At 43.3% G+C, this 27,877-nt stretch overlaps 1 protein-coding gene across 7 annotated transcripts; it reads left to right on the top strand.

The window, feature by feature from the left end:
- Positions 1 to 255: 255 nt before the first annotated feature.
- On the top strand, positions 256 to 27,877 carry LOC137369335 (zinc finger protein 544-like). 7 transcript variants are annotated; one of them, XR_010974929.1, is made up of 4 exons: positions 264 to 344; positions 19,050 to 19,182; positions 21,625 to 23,003; positions 23,634 to 27,877. XR_010974929.1 is itself a non-coding variant. In XM_068030393.1 (3 exons), the coding sequence occupies exons 2-3, from the start codon at positions 19,120 to 19,122 to the stop codon at positions 22,789 to 22,791; spliced, it is 1,230 nt and encodes a 409-aa protein (XP_067886494.1). In that variant the 5' UTR covers positions 264 to 344; positions 19,050 to 19,119; the 3' UTR covers positions 22,792 to 27,877. The 7 variants fall into 7 exon arrangements, 6 of the variants coding, with proteins under 6 accessions (XP_067886516.1, XP_067886526.1, XP_067886494.1 ...); XM_068030393.1 differs by having other exon boundaries at positions 21,625 to 27,877; XM_068030441.1 differs by lacking the exon at positions 19,050 to 19,182 and adding an exon at positions 13,649 to 13,737 and having other exon boundaries at positions 266 to 344; positions 21,625 to 27,877.

Here is a 27,877-nt window from a genome sequence, read left to right as displayed (position 1 = left end):
TCCCAGCACCCACAATATTTTGCTTCTGTTTTAAAACATAATGCTTGGGTTTCCTCTCGAAATACTAATTTATTTACAGTTAACTCAGAAGGCGTTAATGATCACAATTTTTAAAAATACTGATGGGGTCAATTTGTTTGAACTAATTCTCCTGGTCGGGAGAGAGAAGTGGTGATTATTGCTACCCAGAGTGCCCCGCGATCCTGAAAGTCCCCAATCTCCGGAGCACAGGCCTGTTGCATGCGCACGCACCTAGCCAGCCTGTGCTCCCCAGCGCCTGCGCAGAGAGGGGAGGTGGCGGGAGAGTCGGCGGAGAATGTTAAATTTGTAAAGCCGCGTTTTGGGTAGGTAAGATCTCAGCACCAACTGTGGGGAAAAGGGTTTAAATTAAGTGAGAGCCGTTATAAGGTAGTTTTAATTTCTAGTGGGGAAGGAGCGTCTCCCCTCCCCCCTCAGCCATTGGGCAGTTTGCTGGCTCCGCCATTTTAACCGCTTTCACTTCACTTCGGCCTGGATTGGATCATAGTCAATTCGTCTTTTTCAATTTGGCCCAGTCGGTACAACATTGCGGGATGCGGAAAGATCGCATAGGCTGAGGCTTCCAGTCCAGCACAGGGATTGCGGCCCCAACAGCGGTCCTCACCTTCACCATGAGACCTTCAAGCCAGGCGCAGTCTGCATGTCTAGGGGTTAAGGTGAGAGCTCTGAGGGGGCAGGGGATTCTTCTCATATCTCGCTAAATATTTCTTTCCCAACAAATACTCCTCCAAAAAAAAATGGCTGGACATTCATCACATTGCTGTTCTGGCTGCAAGTGTTTTTTTCAGTTAGGACTTAGGAATAGACAATTAGGAAGGCAAATCGTATGTTGGCCTTTATTGTAAGAGGATTTGAGTGCAGGAGTAAAGAAGTCTTGCTGCAATTGTATAGTGCCTTGGTGAGACTGCACCTGGAGCATTGTGTACAGTTTTGGTCTCCTTATCTAAGGGAGGATATACTTGCCATAGAGGGAGTGCGTGGTTCACCAGACTTATTCCTTGGATGGCAGGATTGTCTTATGAGGAGAGATTGAGAAGACTGGGCCTGTATTCTGTAGAGTTTAAAAGAATGAGAGATGATATTATTGAAGCATACAAAATTCTTAAAAGGGCTGAACAGGGTTGATGCAGGATGGATGTTTCTTTCCCCTAGCTAGTGAGAGTCTAGAACCAGGGACACAATCTCAGAATAAGAAGTAAGCCACTTAGGACAGAGATGAGGAATTTCTTCACTCAGAGGGTGGTGAATCTATGGAATTCTCTAACCCAGAAGATTGTGCAGGATTAGTCATTGAGAATGTTAAAGACAGAGATCGATAGGTTTTTTAGATATTAAAGATATCAAAGGATATGGGGATAGTGTCGGAAAATGATGTTGAGGTAGTAGATTAGCCATGATCTAGTTGAACGGCTGAGCTGGCTCGAACGGCCGAATGGCCTACTCCTATTTCCTATGTTTTTACTAATTTACTCTAGGGATGTGGGTATTGTTGTCAAGGCTGCATTTTTACTATTGGTCTATAATTACATTTTGTTACTGTAGACAATGTCCATTAGTTTTATTCCTGTAATTTAAAGTAGTGACCTGAGAAGCTGGTCATGAGCTTTCTTGAGTTGCAGAAGTCCTTGTGCTGTTGCAGTTCCCATGATGGTGTTGGGTTGGAAAGTCCAGGATATTGCCCAGCAACTTTACTAGATTAGTAACTAATTAACTAATCAAATAAGTAAATAAATAACATTCGATACCATGGCAGGGCAGGTGGTGTGCCAGAACTGTAGCATGTGAGAGTTTGTGGAGAGCATTGCGATCCAGCACAGTCATATCTGTGGTAAGTTTCAGCTGCTCAAGCAACTTCATCTCAGAGTTGTTGAACTGGAGTCCGACCTGCAAACTTTGCCGGGCATCAGGGAGGAAGTTACCTAGACACTATGTTCCAGGAGGCAGTCTCGCCCTTTAGATTAAGTAGAACTGGTCAGGGACAGGAGGGTATGACTATGAGACGGGCAGGTATAAGGATTAAAGGCCTGCTCGGGTCTGCAAAAAAAAAAACCTGAGCCGTACCCGGTCTGGCCACAACCCGACCATCTGTTAACTTACCTTCTGTTTTTCACTTTCTTGCTGATCTGCACAAGCTTAAAATAACTAACAAAACTACCTTTCTAGTTCAAAAATTAAATTAACAGTGAAGCCACTTACCTGTGATAGTGCGTGTCCAACCCGAGCCTGAATGCCGGACCAGGAAATGCAACCCGACCCGAACCCAACACGTCATCGGGTAGCAGGCCTTTAATGAGGATTGAGGATGTAGTGAATGGAGGAGCCTCGGTCCTTAACTTTGACCAGCAGGTACGAGGCCATTGCTGCCTCTGGATGAGAACAAGGACTGCAGAGTAGATTGGTAATTGACAATAGCACCATGGTGCAAGAAGCCATTGAAATGGGGGGAACGTGGTAGTGATAAGTGACACTATAGTGAGGAGGATAGATACTTGTTACCTGCAGTTGCGATTGGGATTTCCAAAGGTTGTGTTGCCAGGGTTAAGGACACCTCCCCGTGGCTGCAGGGGGAGGATCCAGTTGTTGTCCACATAGAAACCAATGACGTAGGTTGAACTAGGAATGATCTGCTGAGAAAGTTTGAGGAGTTAGGGTCCATATGAAAACACTGAACCTCAAAAGTAATAATCTCTGGAATGTTACCTGAGCCATTTGCCAATTGGCACAGGGTCAAGCAAATTAGAGAATTAAACATGTGGCTCAAATTGGTGTGGGAAGAAGGAGTTTCGACTCATGGAGTGCTGGCACCAGTACTGGGGAGAGAGGGAGTTGTTCCGTTGAGTTGGGCTTCACTTAAACCGGGCTGGGATCAGTGTCCTGACGCTTCGTATGATTAGGGCTTTAAACTAAAATTGGGGGGGGGAGGAGGTTTGTGGTGGGGGAGTCAGGTGAAGGGTAATTGGAAATTGAAAGAGAAAAGTTGAGGCAATAGAGCAATGTAGTGCTGTGGTTAAAGACAAGCAGAGTGGAACAGGAAGGGACAGAGAATTTGCACCAGCGAATAAGGTCCATGCAAAGAATTCTGGTTAAAAAAATTATAGGCTCTTTATCTGAATGCATGAAGCATTCATAGCAAGATAGATGAACTAGCAGCACGAATAGCGATAAATTATTTTAATATAATCACCATTGCAGAGATGTAAGGTGACTAAGGTTGAGAATGAAATATTCCAGCCTACACAACATTTCAAAAAGGCAGACATAATGGAAAAAAGAGGAGTAGCCCTGATATTAAAGGATAACATAAGGACAGTAGTGAGTAAGGATCTTGGCTCTGAAGATCAGGCAGTAGAATCAGTATGGATAGAGATTAGGAATAACCAGGGTTAGGAAATGCTGGCGGGTGTAATTTGTAAGTGCCTAACAGTAGTTACACTGTTATATAGCAAGTAAATGGACCTTGTAACAAAGGCAATATAATAATTGTGGGGGACATTAATCGTCGTATAGACTGGACAAATCAAATTGGCAACGGTAGTCAGGAAGATGAGTTTGTAGAATGCTTTCGTACACCAACTAGGAACAAAGATACTTTAGATCTAGTATTGTGTAATGTGGCAGGTTTAAATAGTAATCTCATAGTAAAAGTTCCTCTGGGAAATAGTGATCATAATACAATTGAATTCCATATTAAGTTTGACAGTGATATACTTGAGTCCAAAACAAAACCAATTACTTAGGTATGAGGGGGAGAACTGGCTACGGTTGATTGGGTAAATAGACTGAAAGTTTCACTCGTTCATCCTTTGTAGTCGAAGATGACTACGACATCAACTAGAATTCATTGAGTTAAATTTCAGGTGCACTGTGTTCAAAGATGAGCACGGAAAGATCTATTGCAAGTTGGATATACTTGTATTGTTGGTGCGGAAGAGCTTGTGGCTCTGGACTTGCGAAGCTCACTTTTCCTGTTGGCGACCCTTCTGTTCATGGGAGGTGGCGCCTTTGCTGATGAGACATCACCATATAGAGTGGTCCTATGTGAGGTTCTCCCATGTCTCAGGGATGATGTTGAAACTCTCTTTAGTGAGAGCTTCAGGTGTCCTTGAAGTGCTTTTTCTGGCCTCCCTGGAAATGTTTCCTTTCAATTAACTCACCACAGAAGAGCTTTTTTGGCAAGCACTCATCAGGCATTCTGGCAACATGTCCTGCCCATCCTATCTGAGCTCTCTTCAATAGAGTGTAGATGATAGGTATATTGGTCAGGGAGAGAATCTCTATTAGGAACCTTGTCTTGCCGTCTGATCTTGAGTAGTCTGCTAAGCAGGTCATGTGAAAGTGATGTAGCTTGTTTTGCCTGTTGTAAACTGCCCACCTCTCTCAAGCATACATGAGTGGGAAACACAACCATTCTGTATACCTTCACTTTTGTTGAGAAACTGATTCCTCTTCACTCCCAGACAGTTTTTCATAGCTTGCCAAATGCAAAGCTGGCCTTGGTTATTTTGGCATTGAGTTTCTCATCAATGTGAACTGTTCTGGAGAGGATGCTGCCAAGGTAGGTGAATTTGTCGGCTGCTTCAAGCCTTTGACCAATGACTAATAGTTGGTTTCACGTACTGCTTTTGTAAGGTAGGTTGGTACAAGGGCGATGGGCCATTTGGTCTACTTCTCCTATTTCTTGTGTTCTTTTGTTCTTGTGTACGTGACTTCAGTCATTTTGGTGCTTATGGTGAGATCAAAGTTACCACGTGCAGATCAGAAGCAGTCCATGCTGTGCTGCATCTCTTGTTCTGTACAGGCACCTAGGGCACAATCATCAGCGAAAAGAAAGTCACGAACCACAGCTTCATGCACTTTGGTTTTGGCTTGTCGTCTCCTCAAATTGAAGACTTTTCCGTCTGTGCGCTATCTAATGTGGATGCCATTTTTGCCAACACAGAATGCTTCAGAAAACATGGGCGAGAATGTCATGTTGAACAGGGTAGGAGCCAACACACAGCCCTGCTTCATTTATTTGTGACTGGAAGGCATCAAAAGACTCTTCTCCAACCAGGACACGAGCAAGCATGCTGTTGTGGAATTGTCGTCCATAATAATGCATTTTTCTGGATAGCCAAATTTTGCCATGATCTTCTATAGGCCCCCACGACTAACTGCATCGAAGGCTTTAGTCATATCAACAGATGTTGAGTACACGTTGTAGTTTTACTCTCTGCATTTCTCCTGGATCTGATGTGCAGCACATGACCATTTCTGAAGCCACATTGACTCTCTGGTGGAAGGTCCTGTTCGGGATGCTGTGTCAAGCGGTTTAGCAGGACTCTTGCAAGTATTTTCCAAGCTGTCCACAGTAGAGATATTCCTTGATGGTTGTCACACGCTTGACAATTTTTCTTTTGTAAAGGTGGACAATTGAGGCATCTTTGAATTCCTGAGGAATGGCTTCCTGGTTCCACATTATCTGGAATAGTTTTCTGAGTTTGTCAGTGAGTAGCCTGCCTCCTGTCTTGTTTCATGTGGTATTGCCTCTGACCCTGGTGCCTAGCCACTGGACAGGAGATTTATTGCTTTCATGATCTTAGTTTTGTTGGGGGTGTCAGCAAGTAACATGCTGACTTCAGTTTCAGCCAAGTGGTCAATTGCCTCGTCATTGATTGTTGAAGGCAAATTCAGAACATTGTTAAAATGTTCTGCCCATCTCTCCAGGATTTTAATCTTGTCTGCAATCAGTGTGGTTCCATCAATGCCGAAGAGAGGAGAAATACCGGAAGCCTGTGGGCCGTTGATTGTCTTCAGAGCATCTTAGAAGCATTTAGTATTGTTTCTACCTGTGTTTGAACACGAAAGAGGAGCAGGAGTAGACCACTTGGCCCATCGGGCCTGCTCTGCTATTCAAAGTGATCATGGCTGATCTTAGGCTTCAACTTCACTTTTCCATCCGCTCGCCAGATCCCTTGATTCCTTGAAAGACCGAAAATCTGTCTATCGCAGCCTTAAATGTATTCCATGAGGGAGCATCCACAACCCCCTGACAGAGAATTCCAAAGATTCACAACCCTTTGAGTGAAGTAATTTCTCCTCATCTCAGTCCTAAATGATTGTCCCCTTATTCTGAGACACTGCCCCTGTGTTTTAGATTCCCCGACCAGAGGAAATAATCTGTGTCTACCTTATCCAGCCCTATAGAATCTTTTATGTTTCAGTGAGATCACCTCTCATTCTTCTAAACTCCAGAGAGTATAGGCCCAATTTACATAGCCTCTCATCATAGGACAACCCCCTCATCCCAGGAACCAATCTAGTGAATCTTTGCTGTACTGCCTCCAATGCCAGTATATCTATTCTTAAATGTGGAGACCAAAATTGAACACACTATTCCAGATGTGGTCTCACCAAAATCTTGTGCAATTGTGGCAAGACTTCCTTATTCCTGTACTCCACTCCCCTTGCAATAAAGGCCAACATGGCAATTGTCTTCCAAATTGCTTGCTGTACCTGCATGTTAACTTTCTGCCTTCCGTGGTCAAGCACACCCAAGTTTCTTTGAATAACGACACTTGCAAGTTTCACACCTTTAAAAAAAAAAATTCTGCTTTTCTATTATGATCGAAGTGCATAACTTCACACTTCCCTACATTATACTCCAGTTGCCAACTTATTTAACCTGTTTATATTTCATTGCAGCCTCTGTGTCCTCCCCACAGTTTGTTTATTTATTTAGAGATACAGCACTGAAACAGGCCCTTCGGCCCACCGAGTCTGTGCCAACCAACAACCACCCATTTATACTAACCTTACAGTAATCCCATATTCCCTACCACCTACCTACACTAGGGGCAATTTACAATGGCCAATTTACCTATCACCTGCAAGTCTTTGGCGGTGGGAGGAAATCTGAGCACCCGGCGAAAACCCACGCAGACACAGGGAGAACTTGCAAACTCCACACAGGCAGTACCCAGAATTGAACCCAGTTCCCTGGAGCTGTGAGGCTGCGGTGCTAACCACTGTGCCGCCCTTTCCACCTACCTTTGTATCATCAGCAAACTTAGATACATTACTCTCTGTTTCTTCATTTAACTCATTAATATAGATTGTAAATAGCTGACGCCCCAGCACTGATCCTTGCGGTACTCCAATGTTTACTGCCTGCCAACTTAAAAATAACCGGTTTACGCCCCTCATTGCCTCCTGTCTGTTAAGGAATCATCTAGCCATACTAATATATTATCCCCAACTCCATGAGCCTTTATCTTGCCTATTAACCTTTTGTGTGGCATCGAATGTCTTTTGGAAATCCAGGTATACTACGTCTACTGGCTCCCCTTTATCTTCCCTAGTTACATCCTCAAAAACTCATTTGTCGAAAAGGATTTCCCTTTAGCAAAACTATGTTGACTTGTTCTAATCATACTGTGCTTTACTAAGTGCATTATTAAGACTTCCTTAATATTAGATTCCAGCATTTTCCCAATGACTGATATTAGGCTAACTGGCCTGTAGTTCCCTGTTTTCTCCCCCCTCCTTTCTTGAAAAGCAGTGTAACATTTACCAACTTCCAATCTGATGGGACTGTTCCCGAATCTAAGAAATTTTGGAAAATCATAGCTAGTGCATTCACTATCTCTGCAGCTATCTCTTTTAGATCCCTAGGGTGTAGGCCATCAGCTTCTGGAGATTTCAGATTTTAGTCCCTTAGTTTCTCCAATACTTTTTCTCTGCTGATCTGAATTTCCTTAACTTCCTCACTCTTTTTAGCCCCTTCTGTGAAGACGGGCACAAAATATTTGTTCAATGCCTCTGCCATTTCCTCATTCCCCATGATAAATTCTCCTGTCTCTGCTTCTAAGGGACCAACTTTTACTTTAATTCCTCTCTTTTTGGTATACCTATAAAAGCTCTTGCAATCCATTTTTGTATTACTGGCTAGTTGACTCTCATTCTATTTTTTCCTGTTTTTAATCAACTTTTTGGTGGCCCTTTGGTTTCTAAAACACTCCCAATCCTCAGATATGCAAATCTTTTTTGCAACATTGTAAGCCTCTCAATCTAATACTATCCTTAACTTCCTGAGTGAGTCACGGATGGGTCCTTCTTGCTGTGTTTTTGTTTTTCAAAGGAATGTATTTTTGTTGAACATTTAGAATTGTTTCACAGAATTACAGAATTGTTACAATGCAGAAGGAGGCCCTTCAGCCCATCATGTCTGCACTGGCTCTCTGAGCATTTCACCTAGTGCCACTCCCCTGCCTTCTCCCCCGTAACCCTGTACATTCTTCCTTTTAATGCAACAGTCTAATTCCCTTTTGAATGCTTCAATTGGAGCTGCCTCTACCACACACTCATGCAGTTTATTCTGGACCTTAACCACTTACTGCATGAAAAAGTTTTTTTTTCTCATGTCGCTTTTGCTGCTTTTACCAGTTACTATAAATCTGTAGCCACTTATTCTGATCATTTCGCGAGTGGAAACAGTTTCTCCCTATCTGCTCTGGCCAGACACCCTCATGATTTTAAATACTATCACATCACCTCTCTGCCTTCTCTCCTGGGAAAACTTCTCCAATCTATCTTAATAATTGAAGTTCCTGATCTCTGGAACCACTCTCATGAATCTTTTCTGCCCCCCACCCCCCTAATGCCTTCACAACCTTCCTAAAGTGCCAAGAACTGGACGCTGGGGCGAATAAATTGGAGTCAAAAGTTGGTAGGAAAACCGGTGCTGAACAATGGGCTACCTTCAATGAAGAGATAGTTCGGGCACAGTCAAGGTATGTTCCCTCGAAGGGGAAAGGTAGGGCAAACAAATCCAGAGCTCCCAGGATGACAAAAGAGGTAGAGATTAAGAAGAAAAAGTGTACTTATGACAGATGCCAGGTAGAAAATACAATTGAGAACCAGGCTGAATATAGAAAGTCCAGAGAGGAAGTAAAAAAGCAAATAAGCAAAGAGAGGGCATGAAAAAAGACTGGCAGCTAGCATTAAAGAAAATCCCAAAGTTTACTATCTATGACTATAGACATATATAGTAAAAGGGGTAGTTGTCATGCAGGCCCCCACCTACCAAGAATAAGGAACATTAATATGTTGCTGGGAAGAAGAGAAGGCCTGTTACAAGGGGTTGCCAGGCCCCTGGCTAGAAAGACATTTTTGCATACAAAGTGATTCTTGACAAAGCAGCCGGCAGGGGCGTCATCCGACCATGCCAACCTGCATGCATGCGCAAGCAGGCTCCTGCTGTCTGCGCGTGCGCTGCGTTCCGCACTGCCAGGACCGGTTGGCGCATGCACAGATAACGTCATCACGTAAATTGCCAGGACTGGTACACGCATGCCCAGATGACGTCATCGCATAACATGGGAGAGAGCATGGGGAGAGAGTGGGGTTTAGGGGGGAGAGAGCAGCCAAAGATCTTGGTGGCGGCGGGGGCGCTCTCCTCCTGCCCCCGCCCGCTCTCCTCCTGCCCCCGCCCGCTCTCCTCCTGCCCCCGCCTGCTCTCCTTGGCAGTTGAACCCCGGATCTCTCCGGCTATTCCCCAGCCAGCCGATCTCTCCAGCCATTGTGTGCTGCCATGTGTTTACGTTGCCTTCGTGTGATTATTTGAGCAGCACCATCTTTAGTCCTGGCAGCTGCCTGAAAGTCGCTGACTGACGTTTTAGTTGAACTGGCTGCATTTGCACATGTGCCTGTGCAGTGCCACCTAGTGTTTGGGAACAAAGGAGCTATCCCCTGCTTCAATACAATCCAAAAACAGACGTGGTTGGACCGGTTGGTCATATGACTAACCTGCTTAGCAGTCTGTTTTTTTTCTTCTGACTTATACAGTTTTGAACTGAGAGCCTGCAGAAGGCTTTTTGCTCCTGGATTGAAAAGACCTCTCCTGGCTGGCTCGCCACAGCGCCTCTGTCTGCTCCCATCTCTTTCTCACGGAACTCCAAAAACTGACTGAAGACACATTAATCCCAAGAGAGTAAAGTCTCTTACAGTGAACAAGGTTTAAGAATAATACTGGGCCCCAACGAAAAGCAAGAATCTACCTACAATCAAGGGCTCTACAGTGAAGAACCATAACAACTCTTCAGATATTGTGTCAAACCTTTCCACTTTATGTTTCTTCTCTTTTCTGTCTCTATTTGCATGTGGGTATCGCGTCTGCATGCTAGCATGGGCATGTTGTGTATCCATAGGCATCATAAGTGTAATAAAATTTCAGTCTTTAAACCTCAGCTTCTTTGTGCTGGTGTCTTTGCCTTATAATTGGAAAGTGGTGAACAAGAGTTCACCAAGGGGGAGCTAAAAACACTGTGTGTTTAAAATTAATCCCTGTTAACAGTAAGACCAGGTGCAGGCTGAAAGGGAACCCTAGACCTCTTTCTCACCTGGTCGTAATAGTGGTAAAAGGAGGAGTGGGGCTGATTAGGGACCATAAAGGGGATTTACACAAGGAGGGAGAAGTCATAGCTGAGGTATTAAATGAATACTTTTCAGCTGTCTTTACCAAGGAAGAAGATGCAACCCAGGCAATGGTGAAAGAGAAGACAATTCAGACACTAGAGTGGTTTAAAATTGATAGAGGAGGTATTAGATAGGCTTTCTGTCCTTAAAATGGATAAAGCAGCAGGACTGGATGAGATGCATCCAAGGATGTGCCGGAAGTGAGGGTCGAAATCACATAGGCACTGGCCATAATTTTTCAGTCTTCTTTAGACTCGGAGGGTGGCGCCAGAGCACTGGAGAATTGCAAATGTTACACCCTTGTTCAAAAAAGGTGTAAAGATAATCCCAGCAGCTGCAGGCCAGTTAATTTAACTTCAGTGGTGGGGAAACTTCTAGAAAAAATAATTCGGGACAAAATTAAGTCACTTGGACAAATGCGGGTTAATTAAGGAAATCCAACATGAAAATCGTGTTTAACTAACTTGTTGGAGTTTTTGAGAAAGTAACAGAGTGTTGATGAGGGCAATGCCGTTGATGCGTACATGGACTTTCAAAATGCATTTGATAGTGTCACACAACAGACTTGTGAGCAAACTTATAGCTAGTGGAATAAAATGGATGGTAGCAGCATGGAAAGGAAATTGGCTGAGTGACAGGAAACAAAGAGTAGTGGTTAATGGATGTTTTTCGGGCTGGCGGAAGGTTTGTAGTAGAGTTCCCCAGGGGTCAGCGTTGGGACCCTTGCTTTTCCTGGTATATATTAAAGACTGAGACCTTGGTGTACAGGGCACAATTTCAAAGTTTGCAGATGATCTGAAACTTGGAAGCATTGTGAACAGTGAGGAGGATAGTGTAGAACTCCAAAAGAGCATAGATAAGTTGGTGGAATGGGCAGGCAGGTGGCAGATGAAGTTCAATGCTGAGAAATGTGAAGTGATTCATTTTGGTTGGAAGAACCTGGAGAGACAATATAAAATAACAGGTACAATTCTAAAGGGGGTGCAGGAGCAGAGGGACCTGGGTGTATGTGTGCATAAGTCATTGAAAGTGGCAGGACAGGTTGAGAGAGCGGTTAATAAAGCATACATTATCCTGGGCTTTATTAATAGAGGCATAGAGTAAAAGAGCAACTTTTATAACTTTTGAACTTGTATAAGACACTAGTTCGGCCTCAGCTGGAGTATTGCGTCCAATTCTGGGTGCTACACTTTAGGAAAGACGGGAGGGCATTGGAGAGAGTACAGAAAAGATTCATGAGAATGGTTCCAGGAATGAGGAACTTCAGTTATGAAGATAGATTGGAGAAGTTAGAACTATTTTCCTTGAAAAAGGGAAGGCTGAGAGGTGATTTGATAGGGGTATTCAAAATCATGGGTCTGGACAGGGTAGATAGAGAGAAACTGTTCCCACTCATGAAAGGGTAGAGAACGAGAGGGCACAGATTTAAAGTATTTGGTAAGAGAAGCAAAAGTGACATGAGGAAAAACTTTTTCACGCAGCGAGTGGTTAAGGTCTGGAATGCACTGCCTGAGAGTGTGGTGGAGGCAGGTTCAATTGAAGCATTCAAAAGAGAATTAGACTTATATGAAAAGGAAGAATGTGCAGAGTTACGGGAGAAGGCAGGGGAATGGAACTGAGTGAGTTGGTCTTTCAGAGAGCCAGTGCGGACACGATGGACTGACTGGCCTCCTTCTGCGCTGTAACAATTTTATGATTTCAATACTCCAGCTGAGGCTGAACTAGTGTCTTTTTCAAGTTCAAAATAACCTCCTTGCTATTGTACTCTATGCCCCTATTAATAAAGCCCAGGACACTCAGTGACAAGCTGTCTCTACCGGTCCTGGAGCAACTTCAACAACACCAAATTGCATTTATATAGTACCTTTAATGTGGTAAAACATATTCTTGTCTAATAGTCACATCAAATACTCTAATTGCAAGCTCAGGACAATCTGTTGCCCTTTATTCTCTCTCGCCAATGCACTGCAGAGGAGTTTCAGAACAGAGCTAAATCTGAAGCTTCCTACTTTTCACTGGCTTGTTTTATGGACCGCTGACTGAGATTGCTCTTTTTAAACCAAATTATGGGGAATTTTGTGCTGAACGCTCAAATAACTTAAGTGGAGTTGAAGTGAGTTAAGTTGTTTTGACATTGGGCTCTTACAGCTAGCAGATAGAGCTGTCAATTTAAATACAATCTGAGCTGGATTTGAAACTTGTGCAAACCTACTGAAGCCATGCCCTAAAAAGAATCATATTAATAATGTGTCATGATGAACTATACAATATCCCAAACAATATCTCTTATTCAAATGTTCACGACCAACCATATTTGAAGGAATAATTCAGAATCATAAAGCATGTCACTTCTGAAAATAGAATCTTACAGCACAGAAGGAGGCCATTCAGCCCATCCTGCCTGTGCTGGCTCTTTGAAAAACTATCCAGTTAGTCCCACTCCTCTGCTCTTTCCCCATAGCTCTGCAAATTTTTCCTTTTCAAATATATAACCAATAGCCTTGAAAGGTGTTCTTAATTGATGGATTTAACCTTTTGAGCTCTGATTGGTACCAATTCCTTTACCTCCCCAACTTCATGTCCCTCTTACCAACACAAGTGTCAGTATGTTAAAGGGCTTTTGTCAGCGAGTTTTAACTGTGTCGGGTCAAGTGGAGGAGAAAAACGTTACACAGTCTCTTTCCGCAGTTGTTCCTGGCGCAGTTAATTATAGAATCATAGAATAGTTACAACACAGGAGGCCATTTGGTCCGTCATAGCTGTTCATTTACTGCCATACCTTTTAGTCTATTTACCCAATTTACCTTAGCCAGTTCTCTCCTCATGCTTACATTATTTGCTTTGTTTAAGTTTAAGATTCTTGTTTGTGATTGGAACATGTCCCTTTCAAACTTAACATGGAATTCAGTGGTATTATGATCACTGTTTCCCAGTGGATCTTTTATTGTGACATTGCTAATTAACCCTGCTTCATACCAAACAATACCAAATCTAAGACAACTTTATTCCTAGTTGGCTCCATAACGTATTGCTCCAAGAAACTGTCCCAAAAACATTCTACAAACTCATCTTCTAGGCCACTCCTGCCAATTTCATTGTCCCAGTCTATATGAAGATTAAAGTATGATTGTATTTCTTCTGCCTTTTTGCTTAGCCAGTGACTCTACATCTCTCTAAGCTATGGCCGATTTAACGGATGTTGTTGAAGGTGGCTTTCTTTGAATCAGATGAACAGTCATTTTGGTAAGTTCTAAGGCGAAGGGGTTTCTCATCCAACAGAGTTTGACTCTCTTTCTTTTTTTAGAATTAGAACATTACAGCGCAGTACAGGCCCTTCGGTCCTCGATGTTGCGCCGACCTGTGAAACCATCTGACCTACACTATTCCGTTTTCATCCATATGTCTATCCAATGACCACTTAAATGCCCTTAAAGTTGGCGAGTCTACTACTGTTGCAGGCAGGGCGTTCCACGCCCCTACTACTCTCTGAGTAAAGAAACTACCTCTCACATCTGTCCTATATCTATCACCCCTCAACTTAAAGCTATGTCCCCTCGTGTTTGCCATCACCATCCGAGGAAAAAGACTCTCACTATCCACCCTATCTAACCCTCTGATTATCTTATATGTCTCTATTAAGTCACCTCTCCTCCTCCTTCTCTCCAACGAAAACAACCTCAAGTCCCTCAGCCTTTCCTCGTAAGACCTTCCCTCCATACCAGGCAACATCCTAGTAAATCTCCTCTGCACCCTTTCCATAGCTTCCACATCTTTCCTATAATGCGGTGACCAGAACTGCACGCAATACTCCAGGTGCGGTCTCACCAGAGTTTTGTACAGCTGCAGCATGACCTCGTGGCTCCGAAACTCGATCCCCCTACTAATAAAAGCTAACACACCATATGCCTTCTTAACAGCCCTATTAACCTGGGTAGCAACCTTCAGGGATTTATGCACCTGGACACCAAGATCTCTCTGTTCATCTACACTACCAAGAATCTTCCCATTAGCCCAGTATTCTGCATTCCTGTTACTCCTTCCAAAGTGAATCACCTCGCACTTTTCCGCATTAAACTCCATTTGCCATCTCTCAGCCCAGCTCTGCAGCCTATCTATGTCCCTCTGTACCCTACAACATCCTTCGGCACTATCCACAACTCCACCGACCTTAGTGTCATCTGCAAATTTACTAACCCACCCTTCTACACCCTCATCCAGGTCATTTATAAAAATGACAAACAGCAGTGGGCCCAAAACAGATCCTTGCGGTACACCACTAGTAACTAAACTCCAGGATGAACATTTGCCATCAACCACCACCCTCTGTCTTCTTTCAGCTAGCCAATTTCTGATCCAAAGCTCTAAATCACCTTCAACCCCATACTTCCGTATTTTCTGCAATAGCCTACCATGGGGAACCTTATCAAACGCCTTACTGAAATCCATATACACCACATCCACTGCTTTACCCTCATCCACCTGTTTGGTCACCTTCTCGAAAAACTCAATAAGGTTTGTGAGGCACGACCTACCCGTCACAAAACCGTGCTGACTATCGCTAATGAACTTATTCTTTTCAAGATGATTATAAATCCTGTCTCTTATAACCTTTTCCAACATTTTACCCACAACCGAAGTAAGGCTCACAGGTCTATAATTACCAGGGCTGTCTCTACTCCCCTTCTTGAACAAGGGGACAACATTTGCTATCCTCCAGTCTTCCGGCACTATTCCTGTCGACAATGACGACATGAAGATCAAGGACAAAGGCTCTGCAATCTCCTCCCTAGCTTCCCAGAGAATCCTAGGATAAATCCCATCTGGCCCAGGGGACTTATCTATTCTTGTTTTCATCGAGCCAGTCCTGGTGCCTGTGGGTGGTGTGTCTCAGGTGTTCTAGTGCGGTAGAGTGCATCATGTCTCTGAAGGCTATCCAGTTATAGTCCACTCTGTGAGAGACAATGCTAAGACCATCTAGCTAGTGCTCTAGATCTTAGAAGTTTTGCCCCACAGTATCCATTTTGAGATGTTGAGTCTCTTATTGACTTTTTCCTCCTGGGGCCTGAATATGGATGTTAAGCTTTCAGATAATGAGTCTGTGATCAGTCCAATAATCTGCTCCACACATGGCTTTGGTCACTCTGACATCCTGCCTGTCCTCCCTTCTGACATTATCAAAATCAATTAGATGCTAGTTCTTAAAGCGAGGGTGGATCCAGGATGTTTTGTTTCAGTTTGATAGATGGAATGCAGTGTTGGTAATCAGAAGGTCACGCTCTGCACATGCCTTCAGAAGAAGGCAGTTGCTGTTGCTATCAACTCCATTTCTCCCAGTCACTTCCTCCCAGGTCCGAGGGTCTGTGTCAACTCTGCCATTGAAATCACCGAGGATGATGAGTTTGTCTGATCTTGGCACTGCAACAGAGAAAGTTTTTAGCTCTTGCTAAAATTTATCTTCCAACTCTTCAGGTTTTGTCATCGTGGGTGGATAAGCACTGACAATGGTGACATGGTTTTTTCCTCTGAGGGAAAGTCGCAATGCTATGAGTTGGTCATTTGTGCCTTTTTGGGGAGTTTGGAGACTAGGTTGAACTTGATAGCAAACCCTACTCTTGCTTTATAACGCTCTTTGCCACTGCGACCACTCCAAAAAAAGGTGTATTCAGCTCCAACTTCTGTAATTTACCTTCATCAGCTAGACAACTCAATGCTGCTATGTGGATGTTGTATCTGGCATAGTCTATGAACATTTGTACATTCCACATGCTGCTGGTAAGTAGGTGTTACTTTTGTCTTCCTTATACTTGTTGCTCAACTGCTGTAATGGGATCCCCACCAGGGCTCCTTTTCTAGCCATTTCCTCATGCCATGGAGGTGAGCATTGCGGTCCTGAAGAAGGCTGCTCGGGGGGCTGCTGAAGTGCGCCGCCACTTCAATCTTGTGAAAGACGACCCTGTGGCCTGAGCCACTTTGTTTCTCACCTGCTGCTTCGTTGCTCTCCCAGTTCCACAGGACTTGCTGTATGTGAATGAATTGGTAGCTGACGTCATGACTTGTGCATGAAACAAATTATATTGAGGGAGAACTGTGCAGCGTCATCCTCACTCTCTTGTCCAGGCAAATCTGCATCAAGTGGCAAGACAATGTTGAGACTGCTGGAGTTGATTCTGGATGCAGTGGACGCCTTTGGTACCATGAGTGCCTGACCATGCTCTTAGTGCTCCACAAAGCTTTGCTTAGTTGCCTTATGGCATTGAGTTTGTGTTGAGCTCTTCTGCCCACTCCGCCGAGGAAGACTTCGCATGCAAGACAAGGCAAATCCAGATGGCAGAGATGGGGAGACACGTGGGTTGCCCTCACCTGGTTTTGCCTGCGTGATGAGTTGGTTTGCCAGGGTCTGGCCGCTGTCACGTGCAAACAACTACTTAGAGCCTCAGATGAGAGCTGGGTGCTTTTGAAGACCAACAAAAGGTGAATCACTCTGAAGAGTGCAACAAGTCCCCTGTTTTCAGAGGTAATACCCTGCCCAGATGCACCCCAGACTGAAAGGTATGATGGTGAATAAAGAGTGGGAAACATTTAAAGGAAGGATTCAAATTTTGCAAAAAAAAATGCATTCCATTAATTTAAAAAAAATTAATGAGAAAGATCCATCCATAGCTTACCAGGAAAAAAGGATAGTATTAGTCTGAAAAAAAGGCTTAGTGTTGTGAAGAATAGTAGTAAGCCCAAGGATAGGGAGAGTTCTAGAAGCCAGCAAAGGGTGACGAAAAAGTTGATCTGGGAAAAAATAGAATGAAAGCAAACTAGCCAGAAATATTTAAAAAAAGGTGAGTAGTTAAAGTAGAACGTTGGTCCCTTAGAGACAGGAGAAATTATCATGGGGAATGAGGAAATGGCAGAGATGTTGAACAAATGTTTTGTGTGTCTTCACAGTAGAAGACACAAATTACATACCGGTAATCAAGGGGCTAATAAGAGTAAGGAACCTAAAGTAATTAGTTTCAGCAGAGAAAAAATATTGGAGAAACTTAAGGGACTAAAAGCTGACAAATCTCCAGGGCCAGATGGCCTACATCCTAGGATTCTAAAAAAAGGTAGCTGCAGAAATAGCGGATGCACTGGTTATGATTTTCCAAAATTTCCTAGATTCTGGAACGGTCCCAACGGGTTGGAAGTTAGCAAATTTAACATCACTATTCAAGAAAGGAAGGAGAAAGAAAACTGGGATCTACAGGCCAGTTAGCCTGACATCAGTCATCGGGACAATGCTGAATTTAATTATTAAGGAAGTCTTAACCGTGAAGTTAGAAAATCATAGTTTAATCAGACTGAGTCAACATGGTTTTACGAAAGGGAAATAGTGTTTGACAAATTTGAGTGTGTAACAAGTAGGGTAGATACAGGGGAGCCAGTCGATGTAGTGTACTGGATTTCCAAAAGGCGTTTGATAAGGTGCCACATTAAAGGTTAATATGCAAGACAAGGGCTCAAAGGAGTTGGGGGTAATATATTAGCATGGACGGAGGATTGGTTAAAAGACAGGAGGCAGAGAGTTGGGATGAACTAGGCATTTTCAAGTTGGTAGGCTGTAGCTAGTGAAGTGGCGCAAGGATCAATGTTGGGGCCTCAGCTATTTACAATCTATATTAATGCCTTAGATGATGAGATCAAGAGTAATGTGTCCAAGTTTGCTGACAATACAAAGATAGGTGGGATGTAAGCTGTGAGGAGGACACAAAGAGGCTGTAAAGAGATATAAAGAGGTTAAGTGAGTGGGCAACAAGGTGGCAGATGGAGTATAATGTGGGGACGTGTGCGGTTATTCACTTTGGTAGTAAGAACAGGAAAGCAGAATATTTTTTGAAAGGCGTGAAACTTCTGAATGTTGATGGCCAAGAGACTTGGGTGTACTTATACTAAGATCGCTTGCAGGTACAGTTATTATTTAGAAAGGCAAATGGCATGTTGGCTTTTATTGCAAGAGGACTGGAGTACAGGAACAAAAAGTCTTATTACAATTGCTGAGACCACACTGGAATACTGTGTGCAGTCTTGATCTCCATATGTTAGGAAGTGGTACAGCAAAGTTTTATTAAATTGATTCCTGGGATGACCTATGAGAGGCTGAGTAAAAATTGGGTGTATACTCTCAAGTTTAGAGGAATGAGAGGTGATCTCTTTGAAACCTACAAGATTCTGAAGGCACTTGACAGGGTTGACACTGAGAGGTTGTTTCCCCTGGCTGGGGAATTTAGAACATGAGAACACCGCCTCAGGCTAATGGGTCGATCATTTAGGACTGACATGAGGAGAAATTTGTTCACTCAGTGTTGTGAATCTTTGGAACTTTATACCCAAGAGGGTTGCAGATACTCCATTGTTGAATATATTTAAAGCTGAGATAGATTTTTGGTATCTCAGGGAATCAAGGGATATGGGGAGCAGTTGGGAAAGTGGGAGCTGAGGCTGAAGATCAGCCATGATCATATGGAATGGCAGAGCAGGCTTGAGGGGCTGTATGGTTTACTCCTATTTCTTGTGTTCTTATGAAGGAACAGCAATATATATTGAAGTCGGCATGGTGTGTGCCTCGGAGCGGAACTTGGAGGTGATGGTGCTTCCATGATTCTGCTGTTCTTGATCTGTTTAGTGGTGGTGGTCACTTGGCTGGGAGGTGCTATCGTGGTAAGTTCGGAGAGTTGTTACAGTGCATCCTGTGGATAGTACCTACTGCAGCCACAGTGTGCTAGTCGTGGTTATAGAGATCAGTGTTAGTGATGTCAATTAGACAGACTGCTTTAACTTAGCTAGCATCGAACTTGTTGAGTTTTCTTGCTGAAGCACTCATCCACATACTTAATAAGCATTATAGATGAAGAGGCTTTGAAGAATCAAGATTTAAGCCAATGGCCAGGAAATTATAGACCTGTTAGTGTAGCATAGGAAGTAGGAACAGGAATAAGCCATTCGGCCCCTCGAGCCTGCTCCGCATTCAACTGGATCATGGCTGATCATCTACCTCCAAGCCATTTTCCCACACTATCTCCATATCCATTGATATCTTTAATATCTAGAAATCTGTCGATCTCTGTCTTGGACTTGACTGGAGTATAAACACTTGCACAGACTAGTTGGACCAAATGGTCAGTGACTGTGTCTCCATAGCTTTCTGGGGTAGAGAATTCCACAGTTTCACCACCCTCTGGGTGAAGAAATTCCTCCTCATCTCAGTCCTAAATGGCCTAGCTCTTAGTATCTATTGTGGGGAAGTTACTAGAATCTGTTATTAGGCACAGGGTCACTGAGCACTTGCAAAAATATGAACTAATCAGAGAGGATGGGAATGTTCATGGAGTCTCCTCTTCCCATTAATTATTTAACTACCATCACCATTCACATCTGGATGTGGCAAGAGTACAGAGCTTTGATCCTGATCAGTTGGTGTGGGGTTGCTCAACTCTATCTGTACCATGCTGCTTCTGCTGTTTAGCAAGTATGAGGTTCTGTGTTGTAGCTTCACCAAGTTGGTACCTCATTTTCAGGCACACCTGGTCCTACACATAGAATTACATCGAATATACAGCAGAGAATTGCGCCATTTGGTCCAACTAGTCTGTGCAAGTGTTGATACTCCAGTCAAATCTCCACTCATTCCATCTACTTCATCTCAACCTTTCAGCATATTTTTCTATTCGTTTTGTTCTTATGGACTCATCTAGTTTATGTTTAAAAGCATCTAATCTGTTTACTTGGACCACTGCTTATGGTTGCAAGTTTCACATTCTAACCACACTGAATAAAGAAATTTCTCCTTATTTCCCTATTGGATTTATTAGTAACTGTCTTGTATTAATGTCTTCTAGTTCAGGATTCCCCCATAAGTGGAAGCATTCTCTCCATATCTATCCTGTCCAACTCATTAATTATTAAGTCTCTCTAAGTTTCAGCCTGTTCAATCTTTCCTGATAGCTGTAATCTTGCTCCCAGCATCCTCTGTGTTTGTTGTCTGGTTTGGAAGACTGCGTGATATATCATCATGAGGTTACAGATTGTGATAAAATACAACTTTGCTGTTGATGGCCCGTAGCATCACATGAGTTCCAAGTTTTGAGCTGCTAGATCTGTTCGTAATCTTTCCCACTTAGCACGATGATAGTGCCATGTAATATAATGGAAAGTGAAGATGGGGCTTTCCTCCCTCATGGATAGATGCATCTGCTACAGGTAGATTGGTGAAGACATGGTTATTCCATTCCACCACTTGCTGCAATTCTAGTCTGGCTGCTTTGTCCTTCAGGACTCTTGTCAGCTTAGTTAGTAATACCACCAAGCCACTCTTGGTGATGGACATTGAAGTCCCCAAGCTAGAGTACATTCTGTGCTCTTGCTACCGTTGATGCTTTCTCCTAGTGGTGTTCAAATTATAAGACTATTGATACATCAGCTGAGTTAGGGCAGTGGTAATCAACAAGAAGTTTCCTTGCCCATATTTGATCTGTAGGTATGAGACTTTATGGAGTAGATGTTGAGGATTCCCAGGGCTACTGCCATCTGACAATACCACTGTGATCCCACCTCTGGTAGGTCTGTCCTGCCAATGCGACAGGACATATCCAGGGATGATGATGGAGGCGTCTGGGACATTGGCTGATTGGTGTGATTCTGCATGTATGACTGTGTTAGGCTGTTGCTTGACTAGTCTGTGAGACCACCCTCCTAACTTTGGCACCAGTCGCCAGATGTTAGTGAAGGGAACTTTGGGCTGCTTCATGTCCTAATTTCTAATTGAGCTTAGCTGTGATTTCTTCTGTGATTGAATAGCCTTCTGAAACTTCTTATTAAAGCACGCATGAAGAATAGGTAGTTGGTTTGTCAACGTAATGGAGGATGGCTGGTGCCCAAAGAACAGGACACCAGAAGGACTTATTGTCTTGTTGGGGGGAATGGAGGAGAGAAAAAGGTTGATGAAAGAAAACAATTGATGAGTGAGACAGTTCCCCTGTAACTTGTGATTTTAATTGGACACCACTCTTAACAGGCATTAATTGCCCTACATTGTAATCCATGAAAGGTAATAATTAGCACTTCTGTTAGTGAAAGGCAGTAATTGTGATCTACTTGTTTCAGGAGATTCTAACAGTACCAATGGAGAACGCGCAGGAATCAGACTCTGTTCTTCAGTCAACTGAGATGTGCCAAAAGGGGATCACTTCGAACATTTCCAAAGGGTCAGAACATCAGAGGCGTTCCAGAGATCGATTGAAGCTCTTCATCTGCTCTGAATGTGGCAAGAGCTTTAACAAATACTCGCACCTCAAATTGCACCTGTTGGTCCACACAGGAGAGAAACCTTTCAAATGCCGTCTCTGTGAGAAGGATTTCAATCACCCATCCAGCCTTCGCAAACACGAGATTACACACACAGGAGAGAAGCCATTCAAATGCTCCGACTGTGAAAAGAGTTTCAATGACTCATCAAATCTGTCCCGGCACAAACGCATTCATAGTGGTGAGAAGCCATTCAAGTGCAACATGTGTGACAAAGGGTTTACTTATTCTCACCATCTAGTGTCACACCAACGCACACACACAGGAGAGAAGCCATTTCAATGCTCAACGTGTGGGAAAGAGTTCAGTCAGTCATCCACACTGGTAATGCACAAACGAACACATGCTGACAAGAGACCCTATAAGTGTGGCACATGTGGGAAAGGGTTCCAGATGTCACGCCACTTGGTGAATCACCACCGCACACATGCAGTAGAGAAACCATTTGAACATGGGAAGGAATTCAAGCAGGATTCCGATTTGGTGAAACGCCAGCAGATCGATACGGGAGAGCTGCCGTTTAAATGTACCATCTGCAACAAAATGTTCCGTCAGTCACACAGTCTGATAACCCACAAGTGTACGCATATTGTCAAGAAGCCATATCAGGAATTCAACCAGCACTTGTCTCTGGTGAAGCAACAGCACACACGCAGAGGGGAGAGGCCATACTTATGTTCTGTTTGCAACAAAAGGTTTAAGGGCTCCAGCACATTGGTGACACACCAGCATGTCAACACTGGTGACAGCCCCTATCGTTGCATTGGATGTGAAAAGGGTTTCAAGAACTCTTCCAGTCTCATCCAGCACCAGGCTGTGCACACAGAAGAGCAGTCGCACAAAAGTTCCGGGTGCAGGAAGAGCTTCAAGCGTGCGCACAAGTCATGTGCACAATTTATTGAGCCATCAGAACGTCCATACAGGATAGACTCCATTCAAATGTACACGATGCAGGAAAGGTTTTAAAACTTCTCCATCCGTTACATTACCAGCACAGCTACAGTACATGATATGTCATCCTTCCTTCTCCCTCTGCTTCCCTCATTGCGCTTGAGATCAACATCAGCATCTGAATATCCACAATCTCCTTCCCCCGTAAGTGTGATGGAATGGGTACTGCATTGTACCACTTGAAGGAGGTACTGACCCGCTGCAACTTGTGGGCTAAGGCAATTCGAGTAAGTTAAGTGGGTGTCCGCACCAGTATCAGCGCTTTTTGAGAACTCTCTTTCAATGTGACATTTTAGAGCAAAACCTGTGGGACCACTTTAAAAAAAAAAAAAAAATGTCAGCTGTGGAATCAGTCCCTTGCATCAAAGGATTAATTAAAATTTATCTGCCTGTAATTGTTTGTGTTCTAGGGCATGGTCCAGCCTGGAACACTCCTATGAGCCCCAATCTGTTGCTCCATGGCATAGGATACCAATATCTGGACAGGGTCCAGTACATTCGGAGCTCAGAGGTGAGAGCTGCCAGAAATCCAGCAAATTGTGTCATCTCACTGGACCTGCCTTTTTCATTGCCAAGACTTCAGGGTTGGCAAAAATGTTGCTGTTGTATCTTCATTCAACAGAGTCCTGGCATTACCAGGTCCTGCCATGTTTTCTGGCTAGATATGATTGGGCTGCTGGACTTCCATCCCTTGTGGGCCCAAGGAAATTCAGCACCTTTGTTTTAAACATTTTGTTTCCATACAGCAGCTTTATTCTATCTATACTGGATAGGCAACTCAAGATATGAATAGATCCCTGAACTCCTTCCCAAGTCTGCAGATGTCATTTTCTTCAAATTGTTTTCTCTGTTTTCAGGAAACACTGTTGACGTATGCAGGAAAGGACATGAGAAAATGAAGGAAACAGTAGTTAGTCTTGGCAGCATCTTCATAAAGAAGTGATAGACTTCACTTCTTGGTATCAATCTGCAATAGGAAAAATTGCACTTATGGAAGCATAGTATGCTTTGTGTGTGATAAACCTAACTCATTACCAGACCAGGAACCACTAATGTCGTCTTCTAGTTTTATGGATCTCAAAGTGCTCTCCCTTGGAACAACGCAAGTTTAAAAAGACAGACTGTCTAATTGTGCTGCTCAGTATGAATATTCCACACACACACTGTCACATATTGATGAAATCCTAATGATAACATTGAGAACAATCTAGTTTTTTTTCTTCCCAATTGCCTGAGTGAGGAAAATATTCAGTAATGAATATTTGAAAAATGGTGTTTCTGTAATGCTTCATTGAATTTGTCCCATGTGTAAGGAATTGACCTCTTCCATATCCGAGCAGTGAGCCCATGCTGGAGCTCCTTTAACTCCATTCTCCATATCTACATGCACAGGACAAGAGGAGCTGTTCTTCCATGGTGTCTTTGCCGGAGTAGAGCACATCCTCCATGCTTAATACAGCTCAGATCTGAAGTCAAAACAGAAAATCCTGGAAATGCTTAGCAGGTCAGCAGCATCTGTGGAGCACGAAACAGTTAACATTTCAAATCGATGACCTTTCATCAGAATTGGGAAAAGTTTGAAATGCAATATCTTTTAAGCAAGCAAAAGTTGGGAGAGCGGGGAAGAACAAAGAAAGTCTGTGATGGGGTGGAAGACAGGAAAGATTAAATGACAAAAGAGGTAATGGTGCAAGGCCAAAGGGAGTGGTCATGGGTCAAGTGAAGAAACAAAAGATGAATTTTGAGGAGGTGCGAATGGCAGAATGATGAACAGCTGCCATCCTAAAACGAGAGTAAAAGCAAAATCTGCAAAGAAAAAGGAAACAAAATGGTGGAAGAGGTTATTGTGGTTCCAGCATTTTCTGTTTTTAGTTCATACTGGCTGTCCTTGATATACCCAATGAAAATTTATTTTATCCCTGATGATTTCCAATAACTTTCCCACTGCAAATATTAAGCTGACTGCCTTGTAGTTTCCTGGTTTATCCCTCTCCCCTTTCTTGATAGTGGTATAACATCAGCAAAGCTCCAATCCTATGGCACTACTGTAACCAATGAGGATTGAAAGATTGTGGCCAGTGCCTCTGCTATTTCTACTTTTGCTTCTTTCAGAAACCTAGGATGCATTCCATTTGGACAGGGTGATTTATCAACTTCCAATCTTTTTAGTACGTCTTCTCTATTGCTATCCCATCCATAACATCCCTCTCTTCTAGTGTAACCTGGTAGGAGGAATAGGGAGGTAACTTGTTACTTGGAAGGTGCGAGTCTAGGTGGGGTAGAGAAACAAAGGGATCTCAGGGAAAGTTCTGATGAAAGGTCACAGGCCTGAAACGTTAACTCTGTTTCTTTCTCCACAGATGCTGTCAGACCTGCTGAGTATTTCCAGCACTTTGTTTTATTTCAGATTTCCAGCATCCGCAGTATTTTGCTTTTACTAAAAGTTACGCCACAGGTTAGCAAGACCATAAAGTAAACTAAGCACTAAACTTCATTTCTAGAGGGATAGAATTGAAAAGTAGGGAAGTTATGCTAACCCTGTATCGAACCTTCATTAATCCACACTTAAGAGTACTGCGTGCAGTTTTGTTTGCCACATAGAGGCACTGGAGAGGGTGCAGAGAAGATTTACAAGAATGATGCCAGAAATGCAAGGGTATACAAAGAACAAAGAAAATTACAGCACAGGAACAGGTCCTTCGGCCCTCCAAGCCTGCGCCGATCCAGATCCTCTATCTAAACCTGTCGCCTATTTTCTAAGGGTCTGTATCTCTTTGCTTCCTGCCCATTCATGTATCTGTCTAGATACATCTTAAAAGACACTATCGTGCCCGCGTCTACCACCTCCGCTGGCAACGCGTTCCAGGCACCCACCACCCTCTGCATAAAGAACTTTCCACGCATATCCCCCCTAAACTTTTCCCCTCTCACTTTGAACTCGTGACCCCTAGTAATTGAATCCCCCCACTCTGGGGGAAAAAGCTTCTTGCTATCCACCCTGTCTATACCTCTCGTGATTTTGTACACCTCAATCAGGTCCCCCCTCAACCTCCGTCTTTCTAATGGAAATAATCCTAATCTACTCAACCTCTCTTCATAGCTAGCGCCCTCCACACCAGGCAACATCCTGGTGAACCTCCTCTGCACCCTCTCCAAAGTATCTACATCCTTTTGGTAATGTGGCGACCAGAACTGCACGCAGTATTCCAAATGTGGCCGAACCAAAGTCTTATACAACTGTAACATAACCTGCCATCTCTTGTACTCAATACCCCGTCCGATGAAGGAAAGCATGCCGTATGCCTTCTTGACCACTCTATTGACCTGCGTTGCCACCTTCAGGGAACAATGGACCTGAACACCCAAATCTCTCTGTACATCAATTTTCCCCAGGACTTTTCCATTTATTGTATAGTTCACTCTTGAATTGGATCTTCCAAAATGCATCACCTCGCATTTGCCCTGATTGAACTCCATCTGCCATTTCTCTGCCCAACTCTCCAATCTATCTATATTCTGCTGTATTCTCTGACAGTCCCCTTCACTATCTGCTACTCCACCAATCTTAGTGTCGTCTGCAAACTTGCTAATCAGACCACCTATACCTTCCTCCAAATCATTTATGTATATCACAAACAACAGTGGTCCCAGCACGGATCCCTGTGGAACACCACTGGTCACACGTCTCCATTTTGAGAAACTCCCTTCCACTGCTACTCTCTGTCTCCTGTTGCCCAGCCAGTTCTTTATCCATCTAGCTAGTACACCCTGGACCCCATGCGACTTCACTTTCTCCATCAAACTACCATGGGGAACCTTATCAAACGCCTTACTGAAGTCCATGTATATGACATCTACAGCCCTTCCCTCATCAATCAACTTTGTCACTTCCTCAGGAAAAAATGGACAGGTTGCATCTTTTCTCTTGAAAAAGACTGAGGGTTGACCTAATAGAGGATTTTTTAAGTTATTAAATGTTTTGATAGAGTGGATACAGTGGGAAGAGCACAACTCTTCCAAGAAATCCAATAGGGAATTCAGAAGAAACGTCTTTACTCAGAGTGGTGAGGATGTGGAACTTGCTACCACAGGGAGTGGTTGAAGCGAGCACTATAGATGCATTTAAGGGGAGGGTAGACAAGCATATGAGGGAGAAGGGAATAGAGGGTTATGCTGATCGATTTAGATGAGGAAAGACGGGAGGAGGCTCAAATGGAGCATAAACGCCCGCATGGACTGATTGGGTCAAGTGGCCTGTTTCTGTGCCATATATCCTATGGAATATGTAATCTTTACATCATCCACTTCCTTTCTGAAGACAGATGCATAGTACTCATTTAATACTTCGGCTATGTTGTCTGCCTCTACCTGAAGATTTCCCTTTGGGGGTCTTTAATAGGCCCAGCTTTTTCCTTAGCTAAAAACTTCACTAAACCTCAGCATTACCACACCTCCCACTTCTGGAAACATTTTAAATATAATCAGACCCTATAAATGTGCTGATATTTCAATGCATGTCTGCCAAAACCTTTTTTTCATTATTTTGATAGTTGAAGCAATAAAGTTTAATGGCTCGTAAAAAACATTTTTACCAAAAAGGAGACCCTGGAAGAAAATCCTGCTTAATGCTGCAGAAAATTTATTTTACTGAAATGGCACCATAATCTGAAAACTTTTAGGGAGATACCTTTATCAGCATGGCTCACATGGTAAAATTCAGAAAGTTATGGGTTTGAGCCTGCACCAGGACCTGGCCACATTACTTAGGTTGGTGTTCTGTGTAGCATTATAATAGATGCCAATCTTTGGAGGCAATGTCAAACCAATCTGCCTGGTCACATGGACAATTAGGCCGCAATGGGTTGGTATTGTGAAAAGATGGCATCAAATAGTCTATTCGTCTGCAGTATATGTTGTGCGTAGTATGGGCAGGGAGAGATTCCTGTCTGAAGATACCATTAAGGTGAAGATATTTTTTAGTGATGTCATAGTCATTTACAGCATAGATTTGGCCCATCGATTCCATGCCGGTTCTCGGCGGATGTGTATATGTAAACTTTAGAAAATAAACACAGTTTGTGCATCCACTTTTGTAAACAGC

This window comes from Heterodontus francisci, chromosome 1 (genome assembly GCF_036365525.1).
Source record: "Heterodontus francisci isolate sHetFra1 chromosome 1, sHetFra1.hap1, whole genome shotgun sequence".
NCBI classification, from domain to species: domain Eukaryota; kingdom Metazoa; phylum Chordata; class Chondrichthyes; order Heterodontiformes; family Heterodontidae; genus Heterodontus; species Heterodontus francisci.
The sequence above is the reverse complement of the archived record's forward strand: the minus strand, read 5'-3'. Positions and strand labels throughout refer to the sequence as shown.